The sequence below is a fragment of the Uloborus diversus genome, chromosome 6 (assembly GCF_026930045.1).
Source record: "Uloborus diversus isolate 005 chromosome 6, Udiv.v.3.1, whole genome shotgun sequence".
Taxonomy (NCBI): Eukaryota; Metazoa; Arthropoda; class Arachnida; order Araneae; family Uloboridae; genus Uloborus; species Uloborus diversus.
This window is the reverse complement of record NC_072736.1, coordinates 111,043,093-111,060,923: the sequence shown is the minus strand read 5'-3', so window position 1 is coordinate 111,060,923 and position 17,831 is coordinate 111,043,093. Positions and strand designations below refer to the sequence as shown.

Sequence of the window (17,831 nt, the reverse complement as noted above, 5' to 3'; positions counted from 1 at the left end):
TTTAGAAGAAAATGCAACATTTGAATATTAAGCAAATTAACCTTTGAATATTAGTTAGGAACATCTACGATTTTTTATTGTAATTTACCTAATTAAAGGCTGCTGAAATGTATATTTCGAACATTTTTTTTAACGATAAAAAAGTGTTCAGTACATAGTAAAAACTCATGACAAGCTTCAGCTGAATACAATAAGAAATGAATAGATAAATAATCATGACAGTTTTGTAACAGGCCACCGAAGAATGTTTTATTAGAGAAAAAGTTATGCAGTAAGGGAAATTTCAAGTATTGTAATGAATAGTCACACCAGTTTAGCAGTAAATTACGGACCCTAAACCAGGTGTAAGGCAGAACAACATGCAATATGCCAGACAGCCCGGTTATCACATTCAGAGACTGCAGTTTGTTCTCCTTATAACATCAGTCTGGAATAGTGAATACCCAAGCTAACCTTAATTTACAAGCTTTGCCTTCAATTTGCGAGTTGTATCGCACCATGCTGCGGACATTCGCTGGTGAGAAAAATTTACTTCATCTACCAGTTTGTTGGTGCTCCATGCTTTAATGCAATGATGTCTGTCTCCTGCTCGATTATTCACTATTCTAAACCGATGAGTTCTAACAAGAACGAAACTGTAGTCTCTGGACGTGATCACTCAGCTGTCTGCTATATTGAATGTAGTTACACCAGTAATTCTAAGTGTTTGAATGTACAAAATGAAAGTAAAGCAAAACTTTATCCAAAGATTTTGGAGAAATAATATTTCAAGTAAAACAAAGTTGAGAAAAAAAGACCTACAGTGTCACTGAAAAGTACTACATCAGTCCAAAATGTTAAAACATTATTTTAATGAATCTCAAATGCTTTAATTTCAAACAAGTACAAACATTAGGCTCGAAATTGAAAATTTCACTACAGAAAAACCAAAGATTTATTTAACATTACCAAATATCACTTGAAAACTGCATTTTAAAAGCTAAATCTGAAAATTTTTTGTTGGAGCGCCCCCAACGCGCTTGCTAGCATCATTAAAGGTCCTCTTAAATTTTGTTTTATGGGCTTCAATTAAAAAAAATTTTCGGAGGTCTCTCAAAATCTCCTCCCTTTCACGTCATTGAAAGTCGACTAAAATAAAGTTTTTTAAGCTTCAGTTTCGAAAAATTTTTAGTCATCTTAATGTTATCAAAGAAGACCTGCCATCCTGTTTCTAGATTTCAATTTTGAAAAATTCCCAGAACCTCTTCACTCCCAAACATTACTGAAGGTCATCTAGACTAGAATGCACTTTTAAGACAACAAATTAAAAAACTTCCCTGGGGGGGGGGGCATCGGGTTTTTGCTCTCATTAACGTTTTTAGAGTTAAAATTATCAAGAATTTCCAAAGACAGCCATCCTATCCTTAACTTAACTAGAGATCTTATAATAGCACTTCTAAAGTTTCAATTTCAAAAAATGGCCAGGAAAGCGCAGCCCCTCTCCCGCTCTTAACTCTAGACTCTGTATATATCTCTCCATTCCTTACTATCACCAAAAACCGTTTAAAGCTGCGTTTTTGGACCTACAACTTCACAAAATTTCTCCCGGAGAGCCCCTGAACCTGTTCTCCCTCTATCTCCTAGTGTTTCCAAAGTTAGCATACACATGCACATTTAAGACTCTAGTTTCAAAAATTTTCAAGAGGAATTCTTCAAATCCCCCCTTATGCAAACATTGTAGAAGATCATCTTAAAATAGTCTTAACAGTGAGTTTTTGGAGCAATAATTTCAAAAATTTCCCCCCATATCCTGCTCGAATATTGCACTTTTTACTAGTGTTCATATTATTTATGCTTTTCCTCCAAATTCGTAAACCCAAATTCTCCTAAATTTGAGTCTTCAAATTTTAGTGACGACTCTCTCCTGAAACTAGAAGCTGGATCCGCTCTCTCTTTTAAATTAATTTGAAAAAAAAAATAGAAGGGGGGGGGGGTCTCCTCTTTATGTAGCAATTCTTAAGGGAGCAGCTGGTCTCCAAAACGCCAGGGCCGGTTCAGGCTCCCCCATCCGCCACTGCGCAAGTTTCATGGTTGATGACGTCAGGAGGGTTAATCGATAATTGACTATTATATAAATGAGGATTATCTTAGTTTTAAAGCTCAAATAATGTCTCATTTTAATAAGAAATATAAGGTTCTAGATAAAACTTTTGCTCTCAAAACTGAAATATTTTGAATTCAATGAAAATTGCACTTGATACTGAATATGGAAAAGGATCTACTGTCTGCTTATGGTTGCTATGGAATTGGCATTTAAGAAGAGTGAAAAGCACCCCTGTCAGATTAACAACATGGCAAGCAGCCAAAGGTTCTGGGTGAGCAATTGACCCTAAACTACCATTTCTTGTTGTATTTCTGAATAAGTAGCATTCTGTACATGTAGCATGTCTCCATTTAATACCTATATTTTTGCAACTGTAAGTTCTAGATGCATACTTCCATTTGATTTCAAAAATGGTCATACAGATGCAGAGTTAAAATATGAAAAGTTTGAAAAGAAAAAAATTTGTAATGTAATATTACAAAACCTAACTTTTTAATGGTTTCCAAATCCCCTACATTGCATTTAGGGAAATCAAAGGCTTGAATGAACAATTCTGACACAAAAGGTTTGACAGTAGTATGACAAATACTTACATAGATATGAAACTCAGCATTTTGTGATGTACATCACTTTTCACTTGCACTGAAAATCTTTTGGGGTTAAATACAACTGCTAAAGAGGGTTCGAAATTATATATCTTGTGTGATGGTTTTGCAAATTGTACAAGCTTTTGTAGAGTGTTTTACATATCATAGCATAACATTTTCATTTATTTTTCCACAGCAATCAAAAATATAAATATTTTGATTTTTTGCTTCAACAACATGTCATTCTTATTAAAAAGGTGACAGGTTCTAAACTTATCATCTGCCAGTCCCTTAAAATTTTTAACTTGAATATCTCCTTGAGATTTTGTCACAAATGTTTCAAATTTTGGTGTCGGTATTATTTTTTAATGGTTTTATTATTTCCCTAAATATAAGTTAGGGGACCTAGCGTTTGTATAAATACAGTATACTCCCGATTATCCGTGCTAATCACCGGGCGGTGCAGCACGGATAATCGAAAAAAACGGATAATCCGAAAAATCATTTAAGGAATATGCAGGGTAACTATTTAAGGGGAAATTAGAAAAAACTATGTATATACTCACACAAACCAGGAACTTTTCTTCGAAATGTATTGCTTAAAAAAAAAAAACAAAAAAAACAGTGATACGTTTTGTTTTCTTTGTTTTTTTAAATTGTTGCGTATGTACGTACGAATTTTTCTTACTGCAATTATTTCTCCGTAATCGTAACTTCTTTCACTCATGTAATCCAATAAATGTTCCACAGATTGTAGAGCAGTAGAATGTGAAATTGTATTTTCTTCATGTTCTTCATCTTCGTTTTCGATATCATCACTTGCGTTTGATTCAATAACAAGTTCAATTATATTTTCGTCAGTTAGACATTGAAATCCTGATTCACATTCGTCGCTTTTAAACCACTCTTTGACATTTTCAGCGTCAACGGATTCGAAACCTTCGATTTCTTTAACTTCCTCAATGATGTTATCGATATCATCGATAACATCATCGAAGCTTTAGAAAAGTGTGATTCCGAAATGATGCACGGATAATCCGCACACGAATAACCGGGAGTATACTGTAGTTAGATTTCCTATGATTTCACTAATTTTCTTTTTTGCTTCAATATCTTAATTCTATTATCATTTTTTTTTTACCGTACTCAATTTCTAGAGGGGTTTTAGCAGTAAGAAAAAAAAAAAACTAAATTTTAAGAAGCAGAAGAAAATCCTACTTAAGAGGGAAACCAGGAAATGACCTAAAAAAAATGGGAAGCTGCCCTCTAAAAACAATTGATTCAGCAGGTTTGTTTAAGTATGAAATTTTTGATTTTTTCTGGTAATGTATGATTGAAAAATGATAGAAAAATGCCTATGAGACTTTGAATATTGTTTATTGATTGCATAAAGGATTATCATTTTAAAAACTATTTTCAAATGCAGTATGTTCAACAATTTACACACAAAATGAGTTTTAAATAAAAAATTAAATATATAAATCACATTTCAGAACAACAATTATTTCAACATACCTCACAAAACAAACGTAATTAGATTACAAAATGTCACAAATGTGTCGATTTTTACACAAGTTCTACATTTATCGGAGTATCTTTCTTAAAAAAATACATTTTTAAAACTTTAAACATTGAATTTTTTTAAATATTCTTAGAGCGATCGGATTTGTGGTTTAATTAAAACAGTTAATAGATAACAATAAAACAAAGTCAAACCCTGTCAACACAAACATGCTTAACGTAAACACAGCTGGAGCTATCCATACAACATTAACTTTAGATAACAGCAAACATATTTTTTGTTCCCAAAATGTTCATGTAACAAGGTCTCACTTTGTAAAGAAATATTATTGGAATTAAAACAGTTTTACAACATTCAATTAAAAAGAAATGATTAACAAGAAAAAATCATTTCAAGAGGCTCAAAAAGCTTCAGAACTGTCCCACAATTACTTTGATGTAAAAAATCCCAACATAAATTCTAAGATACAAAAATGCAAAACAAAACTGCAAATATAATAAAGTATAAAAAGTAATATTGCAAACTAGGAATTAAAAATAGGCAGCAAATGAGCTTCAGAATTATAAATATACTTATCTAAAGAATATAATTCTTGATTGTCACTAAATAACAAAAATAAATATTTCAAAGTCTCTGCTAAAAAGAAGCTCTCCATTAAATCTCTTGGTCTAGTTAATACAGGATTTCTAACATCGCCAATTGTAGTATATCCCCCACCTTCTACCTTTGAATACCTCTCGAAAGCTTGGAATATTTGCCAACCCCAATCACGATATGTTTCATTGTGTGTGAGATGATACAAATACCACAGACTTTCCACAGTTTCTGGTCGAAGTAAATTGTGTGCATCATTGCTCTAAAAATAGAAAAACATAAGGATTATGAACAATTCAAGGCAAAATGCATTAAAACTAGCTAAAATAGTTTAATTTAAAAAGGATCAAGATAGTTGATGCTGCCATAAGCAAGTAATACTTTAATCTGTTGTTAAATACGGTTTAGTTAGAAAAGTGAATCCATAACAGGGTGTCCTGAAAAGACTGACTGTTTTCAAAAATTTATAACAGAAAAATGGTTAATGATTAAAAAAAAAAAATTGCAGAAAATTCACGTGGTGGGCTGTAAGTTTCATCCCCCAGAGTTCCAAATTTTAGTTCAAGAATTTTCCAATAGATGGCACCATGGGCGCCCATATGCAAAATTTTAAGGGCCCCCTAGATACTCCCTCCCCCCCTCATGCGCTCAGATATTTTCCCTGTGGCTTAGCAGGATATTTTTCCTGTGGAAACAGATTTTAGTACAGATTAGTTATTAAAATTCGACATTTTCAATGACTTATTCATTAATGGCTGGAGAAGAAATATTTTTACATTTCTGCAAAGAAAAGTGTACTAAAAGCAAAGAAGTTATAATTCCTAAGGGGGCTTAAGCTCCCACTTGCCCTCTACATGGGAGCCCATGGACGGCACTACAGATTGTAAGACCGTAAATCAAAGAAAGACTGAAAATTACATCATACTTTTTTGAAAAATGTTTTTAATAAACAAAATTACACACCAATATTTTCAAAATGCCTGCTGCTGGCTGCAACCACATGTCGCAATCGGAAGAAAAATTGGTGAATTTCAATAATTCCTTTTTGACTTTGAGGCTCACTATCTGCTTTGAGGCTCACTATTAAATTTTAAACTAAAATTTTGAACTCTGGGGAAAATAATTTACGGTCCACTACATAAATTATCTGCATGAATTTTTTTTTTTTTAATCATTAACTATTTTTCAGTTATAATTTTTTGAAATCAGTCGGTCTATTTCAGGACACCCTGTAGTTAAGACAGCAAAGGTATCACATAAGAGCATGTAAGGTAGCAGAATGCACAATAAATTAAAATGAGAACTAGAACTAATTAACAAAGGAACACAAGATAAAAAATTGCGAATTAAACAATCGTAAAAGGAACATTTGAAATTATTCTTCACAAAGAGTTCATATAAGTGCTGGTATTCGCAATATAGCTTGCTTATCTTTTCACGTTTCTGAGACTCTTTGTCTAGTTTTGGGCGTATTAGATGATCTGCACTCATTATGCCCGAATTACATATTTGGCATATACTTCTGTGCTATAAGCGTAAAAGTCGGATCTGCATCTCAGTTCAAAAGGAGAAATTGCTGTTTAAGTTTTGTGCCAGCATGTATTGGATTCAGTTGCAACTTTTTCAGATTAAAAAAAAAAAAAAACCTCATTCACAAATGACCATAAAACATTGTATTAGGGTAAAATATGTGGCTGGTAACTCAATATCGATAAAAAGTGCAAATACGACTTTTGTGCTTATATACTGAATTTAAAGATGCGGATGTTATTAAGAGGTTTCGCATTGCAATCATGGTAAATTTTTAGTCTGCAGTTTGCCACAACATTTGAATCTCATTTTAATCAGAAACTTTTTGAATTTAATAAAAATGCAAAAAAAGATGATAAAAATTAATTTATAAAAATAGTTGGAAATTTTAATTCATTAAAACTAAAAATTAAGATTATACATTCAAATCCGTTTGGCTGACTATCAGACAAGCCAGCATGAGAGAGATTGTCATATCATAAATCAGTTTCTTCCTTTTTAAAGACATGTGGTTTTGTTTATTTATTATTATCCTAATTGCATATTCCTGGAGGACACCAATGCACATTGATAGGATATCTATTGTTAAGCAATGGATCTAAGATGCATCAAAACCTCCATTTATTATGGGAACGATGGAGCCAGAGGGGGAACTGAATCGCATGTAAAATTTGATGTATTGCAATTCTTTGTTTCATAAAATGTGGTTTTCTGGTAATGTTCAGTTTTTTCATGTAACTTCCCAGACAATGTCTGAAGTCTTCAATAAAACTACCCTATAACCTCGCATTAGCTAGCATGCCAGAAAAAAGTGAGGGTGACCAGTATGCCGGGAAATTGGAATTTGAGGTTTATTTTGCAACAAAACGAGTAAATTTCCCAATTCAGTTCCAATCAGAAAGCAAATCACTCTAAGGGAAAAAAAATGAATCCCAAAGTAACCTTCTTTCAAAAAAATTGTGTATTACATAAATATGTGCTTGTTACTTATGGTAGGTCATTATTAACAGATTTAATTATATGCCAATAAAGTAAGCAATTCCAGCAATCATTGTTACTGCGATTTGTTCATATTTTTTTCAAATAAATTATTTTAGGTTCCTTAAGTTAATTTTATTTATTCAATAGTTATGGTAAATTCTTTAGCACTGGTTTAGGGGAGGTAACTTACTGCTTAAATGTTTGCTTTGTTTTAATTTAATTTTTACTAAAAATTATTTGTTATTAAACAATATTTTTCTTGTTAAAATAACAAATGAAGTGTTAAAATAACAAAATTAAACTGTTTTTTAATACTAATAAGATATGCATAGACCTTATACTCATTTTTAAGTGAAACATATATTTTTTATAGTATTTTTTTAAACTAACCTTGATTTTTCGGGCATGCCGGAAAGAACCAGGGAAGTGTTATTGAAAATCTGGTGATGCCTGAATTTTGTGGCATGCCAGTTAATGCGAGGTACTGTATTTTCGGGAGTAAGCACCACAGCACATACAAGAAAACGAGCTGATGTGTGCATCACATGACTTCCTTTTACTCCAATTTGTCATTTCCCAATAATTGACAATTTTAATGTGATTCAATTGTTTACTCTCTAAATATCACCAACAATGGCCAAATTGAAACAAAAAAAAAAGCCAAATTTGTCGAAAAGTTGGCCACAAAACTTGGCGACAAAAAGACTGCCGACATATCGCCAAGAGTCCGCCAAATTATAGCACTTGAGTTTACATCGAAATTAACAATGATTTCCCCACAAAAAGGGGCAAAAGACCCCTTTAGAAATACCTGAATGCAACTAAAAGTAGAGGTGCACAACTAGACCCCACTAGGAGTCTACATACCAAATTTAAACTTTCTAGGACATACCGTTCTTGAGTTATGCAACATACATACTCACGTACGCACATACATACATACGTTATGAGAAAACTCGTTGTAATTAACACGGGAATCGTCAAAATGGATATTTCACGTGCCTATATGTTCTTAGATCTTATCTATACATTCTTATCCACGTGTGGTCGAGTTGAAAAAAAAACTCAACATTCATTCAGGGGTGAGCAAAATAGAAATTAAGGTCGATTTTTGAGTGAAATTTTTTTCGCGAATACAATACACCCTTTCTTGTAAAAGGAAATAAAAAGCAGAAAAATTTCCTGTGCGGCGCATATAACAAGTGCGGCAGATACAGTCCTTTTTTTCCCCCCCAAGTAAAAAAAGTCCAAGTTTTTAAAAAATGTTGAAAATGCTTCTAATAGGTGGTACCACATTGTTCTGCTGCCGGCAAGTAGCACAACATAACGATTAAGGTGGAAAAAGTACGTCAGTAACTTCAAAGTATGTCAGTGTTTCAATATTTTTTTCTAACAATAAAACAACGCTTTACAATGTTTTCTAACGTTTTTCGAAGTTCTATTTTGCTTCTGATTTCTTTTTAAACACTTTATTAATGATTAATTGATATCAAACATCGAAATAAGCAGAAAAAGTGACTTTTTTTAATGAAGTCGGCGAAAAAATATGCTCTGACATAATTCTATATGTTTCAAGAACCTTATCCATTATTGTTCGATATTCAAACATCAATCGATATTTTTGTGCTACTTGGGCCAGAGAGCTTGGGAGGCATTGAGAAGGGTCAGTGTCCCTCACTCTGGGTAACCAACCAATGTCTCCTCCCAAGGTAAGAAAATTATAGTTAGAGTAAATTATACATAGTTTTGTTAGTTTAAAATATTTCTTTCATTTGCATTTCATTCCAGCTTTCTTTACTACTAATTGTGCTTTTAAGTTGTTTAATGTTGGGTGCGGCACTTATACCAGCTGTGGCGCATACATTAAAATTTCTTTTTCCTTAAAAACATATTTTGATGCGGCACTTACTCCCGAAAATACGGTGAGATTTTCATACATGGTTCCTTTCTAAATTTTATTCACATTACAGTAAAATCTGCCCACAACGATACTGTTGGGACCCAAAAAAATATTGTTATAGACAGTTTGATTATTATGCTGACATTTTGCTAGGACCAAGGAAAATATCATTACAGACAGGTTTATTGTTACAGACAGTATTGTTATGGACAGGTTTTACTGTATATACAAACTCCAATATTTCAACGTTGGATGAGAAAAATAAACTAAAAATTACTGTACGTAGGTATAAAAATATCTCTAGTGTAAACATGCTCTTCCTTCTAACTAACTGCCTACTAATACTTAACACCAAACCTTATATGCAATATGTTTTGTACATTTCTCACCTTTATAATAATATCACTAGAGCCATGTGGTGAAAGATTGAAGTAAGCAATTTCTGGACTCAAAAATGTAGAAGTGTGGGAATACATATTATAACAAGTGTCCATTAAGTCAAAAGCCAAGCGCAGATGAGATGATGGCATTCCATAATGATAACCAAGCGCTAAAGTTCCAGGCAAATAGCAGACAAGGTGATCCTAAAATATTACAGCATTTTTCACACATTCATAGCAAGAGAATTATAAATGCTGTAGATAAACAAAAAATATAAATGACAAACTGATCATACACACACATTCTAGCTGGCATAAATGGAAGAAAACTGGCTAATGATGCAAGACATTTATTTTTGCAAACATCAAACATAAGATTATCCATTTTTTTTACTCTTGCTTAATACTTGCACAAATTTAAAGCTAGATCAATTTTTTTTTCAAAATCATCCAAGTCAACTATGACAAGTTGCTTCATTCTGTTCTCAAACTAAAGCAGACTCAACAGATGAATACAGTACGTTTTCACATTTTAAATGAGGACAAGATCTAGAAAACTTTAGAACTTACATCGACTTCATGGTGTAAAATTAAGAGCTTTTTCCCCTCCGTAAAATTTGGGCTGAGATAAAATAATTAGTAACATTTTAATGACTGCAGTACATAGTAGAGTGACGAAAATCCATCCAAGTCAAAAATCCGATCATATTTTTTTTTTTTTTGAAATTCATCTGTTTTTTAGTATTAAGAGATAGATGAGGCATTCCGAGCGAAAAACAAACAAGAATGTTTTGAATTGATTTATTTTATCTCTGAATGTAGTATATTTTGGCAATGAAATGTTACGTTCATAAATGAGGCATTCAAAGAAAGCTATAGCAGATTAAGTTGAAATGAACTACACCCACTTTAGCTCGGAATGCCTAAATTATCTAACACTTTTAAAGAAATTCAGTTGTGTTACTGAACCAGACTATAATTATTCACAAAATAATATTTAAAAAAAAATGATAAAAAAAACGTAAATCAGCATTAACTAAAGCTTTAAAACAGATTACTGAAAATTTCAAAAATAGTTTTCCAGTTTTTATTACATTGTTTTCATTGTTTACATTTTTAATATTATTATTTTTTTCAATGTATAACTGTAGCATAGAAATGAAAAACTTGGTACTGTTATGTGTTTATTTTGCTTGCATTACTTTTCTGCATCATTAACTCAAAAATGATAATGGAACAATTTCATTTTTGCAGATTCATCATACCATTAAAATGTAGTACTAGGACATGCCATCAAAACATTTTTAAACAATAAGTGCTATTGTTGAAAAAAAGAAAAAAAAAAGAAAAAAACTTTTATGGCTCAGTTTTTTTTTTTTTGGGGGGGGGGGGGGCTTTTGCATATGAAAAGTGGTGCAGCAACCTGGTAAATGAGCATATCTAATCAATGAGCACATACATAATTTTCTGGTTGTTTCCTTTTTTGGGAGAATGTAGGAGGCAGTTGCTGTTGCCAATTTGTAAAAAAAAAACCTTTTTATGCCTGAAAAAAACTCTCTTATCAACAACAATAAACTGCTCATTGTTGTTGTTTTCAAACAACTGCTCATTCACATATCGTTTTTATTTCATGTGCCGGCATAAGTTATCAAAGATAGAAAAAAAAAAACAGGTCTCACCACAGGCAAATTCAAAGCTTATTTGGCATGAATTTTGAATGAAATACCTGACCAGATGAAGTTGTGCATATCAGTTGCAGTAAATTTTTTGAAAACATTTACAAAATGCTATTCTAAATGACTTGAATTGACTTAAACGGAAGTAAATTTCCTAGTGTTTTCAATTAAACACTGGATACTAATACACAACACATACATACCATTTTAGGGCTGTAACTACGTCCACTAAGCAATTCTCCCACAAAAACATATTTATTTGGATATGATTTCCTAACTAAGTGCTTTGAAATGCCATCAATAGCTTCTAAATAGTCATCTTTTAACCTGAAAAAGAAGTGTACATTTAGGGTGGAGAAAACAATTACAAAATGAGTAACAAATAAAAAAAAGAGCATATTAAAATACAAAAAATGTTATTTAATTCTAAAAACTATTTCCATAAGCTTGGATTACACTAAAAAGCACAAAACTAAATAAGTATATGATTTCTTGATCGCAAAACTCAAAAATTGAAGTTGATCTTAATATTTTTAGAAGAAATTTAGGTAGTATATTAACAGCTATTTGTACAGAGCTGTATACCTTCTATTTCTTCCCTTAAATTTTTAATTTTATTGGATGCTTTACAATCAAGATAAACATTAAGATATTAAGATCAACTTTAATTTTTGAGTGTTGCAATCAGGAAATCAAATGTTTCATACCTTTTAGTGCGAACCGAGTTTATAGAAATAGTCTTTAGAATTAAAAAACATAGTTTATATTTTATTTTAAAAGTTCTTACATTTTGAAATGAATTTGGAAGGGGACTTTTTGAAATTTAAAACATATTTACTTGTTACTTTTCCTTCTTTGAAAAAAAAAAAAGGTATAGCATATGATTTTAATATAAATGTATTGCACATAAAGAGAGAATAGCTTATATATACTATTCATCTTTTTTCAATATTGTTGATCTGTATGCTCGAATTTAAAAGCACTTTTGAACAAGTACAATGAAAAAGAAAACTTTTAAACACACCCACAAATATGTGCTTACTTAGGTTCAGCCCTGAAATTAAATAAATGAATTATTAATAAATGTAACAAATTATTTTTTTTTGGCAACAATTAAATACAAGAAGCAAAACGCAGGGATTATGACGGAGAAAGTAAACTGAGAAATAGTCTTTAAAAAGAAGTTAGAATAGGAAGCTTTTAGAACAAATGGACAACTAATCCCTGTCAAAATTTTCATGACTATCAATGTATTTATTGCAAAATTCAGACTGAAATAGAAAACAAAGATTACCAATCAATTGTTCTTCCTGTTTGAACCCATTGCTTGAGTAAATATTCATAGTAACTATCGGCTCTTGCGCCAACTGTGATGGTAGATGTCGACCGAAACTGCCCACTTTCAGCATTTATAAACATTGGAACCAGCCCATCTTTTTTTGGCAACTGATGAAGGTGCTGTGAGACTTTAAATGCTTCAACCTAATGGAAATATTTTCTTACATGTAATTCATAGTTCTAATTAATTAACAGCTGATCGAAGTCATTAGAATAACCAAAATTTTAATTAATATTTCTAATTCAGCAACAACTGATACCAATACAATAAATTGTTCAAAATCAAACTTTTTTTCATGAACTCAAATAAAAATGAATACTTAAAGTATTACATGAAATACACTGCCAGCTCAGTCAATTCTAGCCGAGGACTGCAGTTTTGTGCTTATTAGCACTCATCAGCCCGGCATAGGAGTGACTGAGCTGGAGGTGGAAAACCTCTTAAGGAAGCCTCGAGTGGCAAACAAACTGGTAGCTAATACAGAATCAGCACTGACCAGAAGAGTGACCAAAGCAATGGTTTGGTTCAACTCTAATATTGAAGGCAAGGCAGGTATATTCAGTAAGTTACTGCCCTATAGCCAGGGCTAAGGCAGAAATACATGAAATACACCACCAGCTCAGTCAATTCTATGCCGGGCTGATGAGTGCTAATAAGCACGAAACTGCAGTCCTCGACTGGAATCGATTGAATTGCCGGTGTATTTCATCTATTTCTGCCTTAGCCCTGGTTATAGGGTGGTAACTTACAGAATACTTAAAGTATTGTTAAAATTTAAAAACTGCAGTTTAACCCCGATTTAACGATGCTCAAGGGACTTTAAAAAGTTATCGTTAAATCAAGGAGCATAGACATTCAATGCAGTCAAATCTGGACCCGTAAAATGTATCATTAAATTGAGGAAATTGTTAAATCAGGCATTATTAAATCAAAGTTATACATTACATATAACTGGTTTGCACACAATTGGACACAAAGTGAGCTACATTTTGCAAATTTGTTTAACTTTTTGAAGAAACTTCAAAGCATTCCTTTTCTTTCCTGCTCAGAACAATAATACCACTGTAGTAAAGTACACAGAAATTATTATCCTAGTACTGAAATTTTGAGTGGGAAAAAACAAATAAACAAATTACAAATACAGATACGTTCTTGGGCAAATTATGTAATAGCAAGTTTGTGAACTGCTTGCTTTCAACTCAAGAAATGGTCTAACTAAACTCAAGGCTATCTTATGCCTGAGTATTATTCTCAACTTCAAATTAAATAAAAATGAAACTTCTCCAATGTACTAAGCTCTTATTTTGGCAAAATATAAAAGTCAAGCATTATTATTAATTTTTCTCAAAAAATAGGGAAAATTATGCTTGCTCAGGTGTCTCAAAGTTTAAGTGATTCAAAGGCTGAAAACAGCAGCAAATGCTTGGATTTAAATAGAACAGTTCAGCTCTGCATTTCAGGTGGCATCCTGCTGCGATAATTAAGAAATAAAGCTAAAGAACATCAAGCAAATATTTGCCCAAGGAAAAACGAGCTGATGTGTGCATCACATGACTTCCTTTTACACCAATTTAATGCTATTTCCCTATTATTGCAATTTTAATGGGATTCTCTCTCTAACTCTTTAAATATCACTAGCAATGGCCACATTGAAAGCAGATTTAAAAAAAAAAAAAATCGCCAAATTTTTCGCCAAGTTGGCGACAAAACTTGGCAACCAAAAGACTGGCGATATATCGCCAAGTGACCGCCAAATTATAACACCACTTGAGTTTGCATCGAAATTAACAATGATTTCCCCCCAAAAAGGTGCAAAAGACCCCTTAAGAAACACCCGAATGCAACCAAAATAGGAGGTGCACAACTAGACCCCACTACGAGTCTATGTACCAAATTTCAACTTTCTAGGACATACCATTTTTGAGTTATGCGAGATACATACGCACATACGCACATACGCACATACACACATACACACATACATACAGACGTCACGAGAAAAGTCGTTGTAATTACCTCGGTGATGGTCAAAATGGATATTTCGCGTGTCTATACATTCTTAGGCACTTTTCCGCATGTGGTCGAATCGAAAAAAAAACTCAACATTCATTTGGGGGTGAGCAAAATGGAAATTAAGGGCGATTTTTGAGTGAAAATTTTTTCGCGAATACAATACTTCCTTTTTTGTAAAAGGAAGTAAAAAACTTACTTCAAACTTTGGATCTCCAGTTAGACGACTTATATCTCGGAATTCCAATTGCACAGTAGAAATTTCAGAAACAGTACTATCTTGGCCCCAATTTGGTGGATGAGCATTACCAGTTTGAAGATTTACATCAGAAAATGGTACACCTGATGAACTTTTGAATCCTGGCAGTAGTCTGTTTGCTAAATCAATCTGTCAAAAAATGGCAATTATTGTACCAGGTATAGTTATGTACATTCTCAATTGAGCTGTTACAGTTTAAAGTAACAGATAATTAAAAAAGCTTGCACAATAAAGGAGGGGGAGGGGGTGTGCTAATGCATTTATGGCTCTATTCAACAGCTAAAAGCTATTAACACTTTTTCAGCTTGCTCTTAGGGAAAAAGGAACAACCTAAATTCTAAAAAACAGTGGGACCAAAAAGGGAACCTAATCTAAACATTTATAGGTTAAAATTAGGTTTGCACTGAAGGTTTGCACTGGTAATTGGCAATCGGCTAACTTACAGATTATCTAAATAATGAGTGGATCAATTGGCTAAAAAATCATTCTTTTGTTAAAATTACTTTTGCTTAGAACAAGAAACTATGCTAAATGAATTATAGCTGATTAATCGGCTAAAAAATTATTTTTGGATTTAAGTAATTTTTCTTAGAACAAGAAATTACACTCAATGAATTTATTTCATTGAACCAATAGTTTTGTACTCTAACCATCATGCCCTCCATGTGATTCAAAATTTACAAATTCTCATGGTAGGCATGTGAAAAACACAAACATATTTTCTTTTTAGAGAGAGAGAAAAAAAAAACAGGACATAAGAGGTTACAGGGAAAGTAGGACTTGATTAATAGACTTGAAATTTTAAAGAAAAAGGGGAAAAAAAAGATTGGACATTTAGGGACTTGATACAAAAAAAAAGGAATCTTTAGGGGGAAACGGGACCAGTTGGGACATTACAAAGTATTACAAGATCATACGAAGTACAGTCGACCCTCGATACAGCAAATCCTTATAACTTGAATATTCCTTTATCTCGAAGTTTTCATTCGGTCCCAACATAATTTTGAGTTTTCAATACAAAGTTGTCTCTATACCTCGAATGCACTCCTTTAAAGTCAAAGTTTTTACAAAAGTTTTGTTTTTGTTTTGTGCATAAAAATGCAGCCAAAAAAAAAAAAGTTTTTCTCCCCTTGCCACATTGCTTTGCTTATCAGCATGTCAAGGGAGATAATTTATTAAAAACAGTGCCCTTTAATGAGCAGTCTTGCATGATAGCCTGAAAAGTTACTGATTGGGCTGTTTTTGCGAGGCAAAAACTTCATTGCTGGCTAATCTTTGAAAGACTTAAAATTTTGCTAAAAGTTTGAAGCAGTAGCCTTTACTTTCTGGATGACTCAAATAATCGTTCTTTTAGGACAAAAAGACGTTTAAAAGCAATGTGATTGAGGTCAAGAAAAAGGACCATGCAGAAGCAGTTGTTAAAACAGTTTCTGCATATCGATTTGTGTTTAAACTTACTGACGTCTTAAGAGGCAATAAAAAAATGTATAAAATATATATATAAGCATATACCTTTTTTTCCAGAAGTATCTTAACAAAATTTATTTTCTATAAGGACATTCTTTTGTATCACTAACAATTAATTTTATCGAAACAGTAAGTGTTATAGTAACAGACTATCTAATACACACCATTTCTGAAAAAGAAAAATATTATTCTTGAGAAGACTGAGACAAGAATTCGCGATAACTCGAACAACTGATTACTCGAAGGTTTGAGCCAGTCCCTTGGGACTTTGAGCAATCGAAAGTCGACTGTATTACAAAGAAATATTGCAATCTGTAGCTTAGCAGATTGAACTTAGCATGATTGAGTAGTCCCAAAGGCATTTTAATTAGGGGCGTTAAACATAAAATCAATTCTAGAAAATTATAAAAAGTAGGCAATGAGAATTTTAGAAAAAAAAATCTAAACTAAAAGAAACTATATTGGCAAAAATGGGGATAACACAATGTCAAAACTTGTCAACACACACTTTATTCTTATGTACTCTCTTCTGATAGAGTTTAAACAAGAATGACCAAAATCTAAAATTGATGACAAAAAAATTAATAAAACTATCTGAAATATATCAAAATATATGCACTAGTTTCAGCAAAAATTGAAAGTTTAAAATTAGAGTAATAATAAAATTCTTTTCATGCTTCTAGCTTAAAAATTTTAAACTTGACTTTGTAATTCATCATCTTCAAAGCATTTAACAATGTTATACATACAAAATACTTTGAAACAAAAAAGATTTATATAGTATTGAGAAAAATTTAATACTGCTATAGATTCAATGGTTTCTTTTATTACATTTTCTAGTTCAATTCAAATTTATTTATGTTTCAAGTTTATTTTAGTTAAATGAGCAATTTGTTGCTTCCTTAAAAGCATTATCGTTACTTCTTTCAATGTATGATTTTATGATATAAGGGACAATTCATTATAATTATGTAAGGATGATTTTGGCTATTTTTGACCCCAACCCCTACCTCCATGTAAGGGCACATAAGATTTTTCAAACCCCTCCCCTATATTCTTATGAAAGATTCCACTTTTTTTCTCAAAATAATAAAATAACAAGTCTTACATCACTGGAATTCGTTATTAAATTCACTATCACTAAATTATTTTCGAAAACCTTTTTGTGTAAAAAAATATTTACTAAAAAATAGGAAACTAGACAGAATGTTTTTCCGAATTTTTTTTTGTATATGATGCAATATTAATTAAAAATAAAACAGGCCATACATAGTGTCATTCTTTCATTATATTTTACACTATTCATTCTTATTAAAACAAGTTAAAAAACAGCTCAGCCAAACACGTTTTTTACCTTCCAGATGCAAACGAAATATGATCCCTGCCAAACCACTTGACCACCCAATTTCTATTAAAAAATATTGAATTGGAAAATATTACGTAAGAATGAGTTTGACCTCCTTCCCCCAAAGTAAGGTTTTGTAGAAGAGACTTTTCAAAACC

General features: G+C 32.0%; 1 protein-coding gene across 1 annotated transcript in view; it reads right to left on the bottom strand.

Moving 5' to 3' along the window:
- Nucleotides 1-4,028: 4,028 nt before the first annotated feature.
- LOC129223954 (endoplasmic reticulum mannosyl-oligosaccharide 1,2-alpha-mannosidase-like) overlaps nucleotides 4,029-17,831 on the bottom strand; it is an 89,506-nt gene continuing 75,703 nt past the window's right edge. Inside the window, exons 6-10 of the mRNA XM_054858337.1 lie at nucleotides 14,802-14,990; nucleotides 12,548-12,735; nucleotides 11,457-11,580; nucleotides 9,587-9,781; nucleotides 4,029-5,048 (exon numbers count right to left, since the gene is read on the bottom strand). Of these exons, the coding sequence (XP_054714312.1) occupies nucleotides 4,716-5,048; nucleotides 9,587-9,781; nucleotides 11,457-11,580; nucleotides 12,548-12,735; nucleotides 14,802-14,990 (1,029 nt within the window). The 3' untranslated portion in view covers nucleotides 4,029-4,715. The remainder of the gene's footprint in view (nucleotides 5,049-9,586; nucleotides 9,782-11,456; nucleotides 11,581-12,547; nucleotides 12,736-14,801; nucleotides 14,991-17,831) is intronic.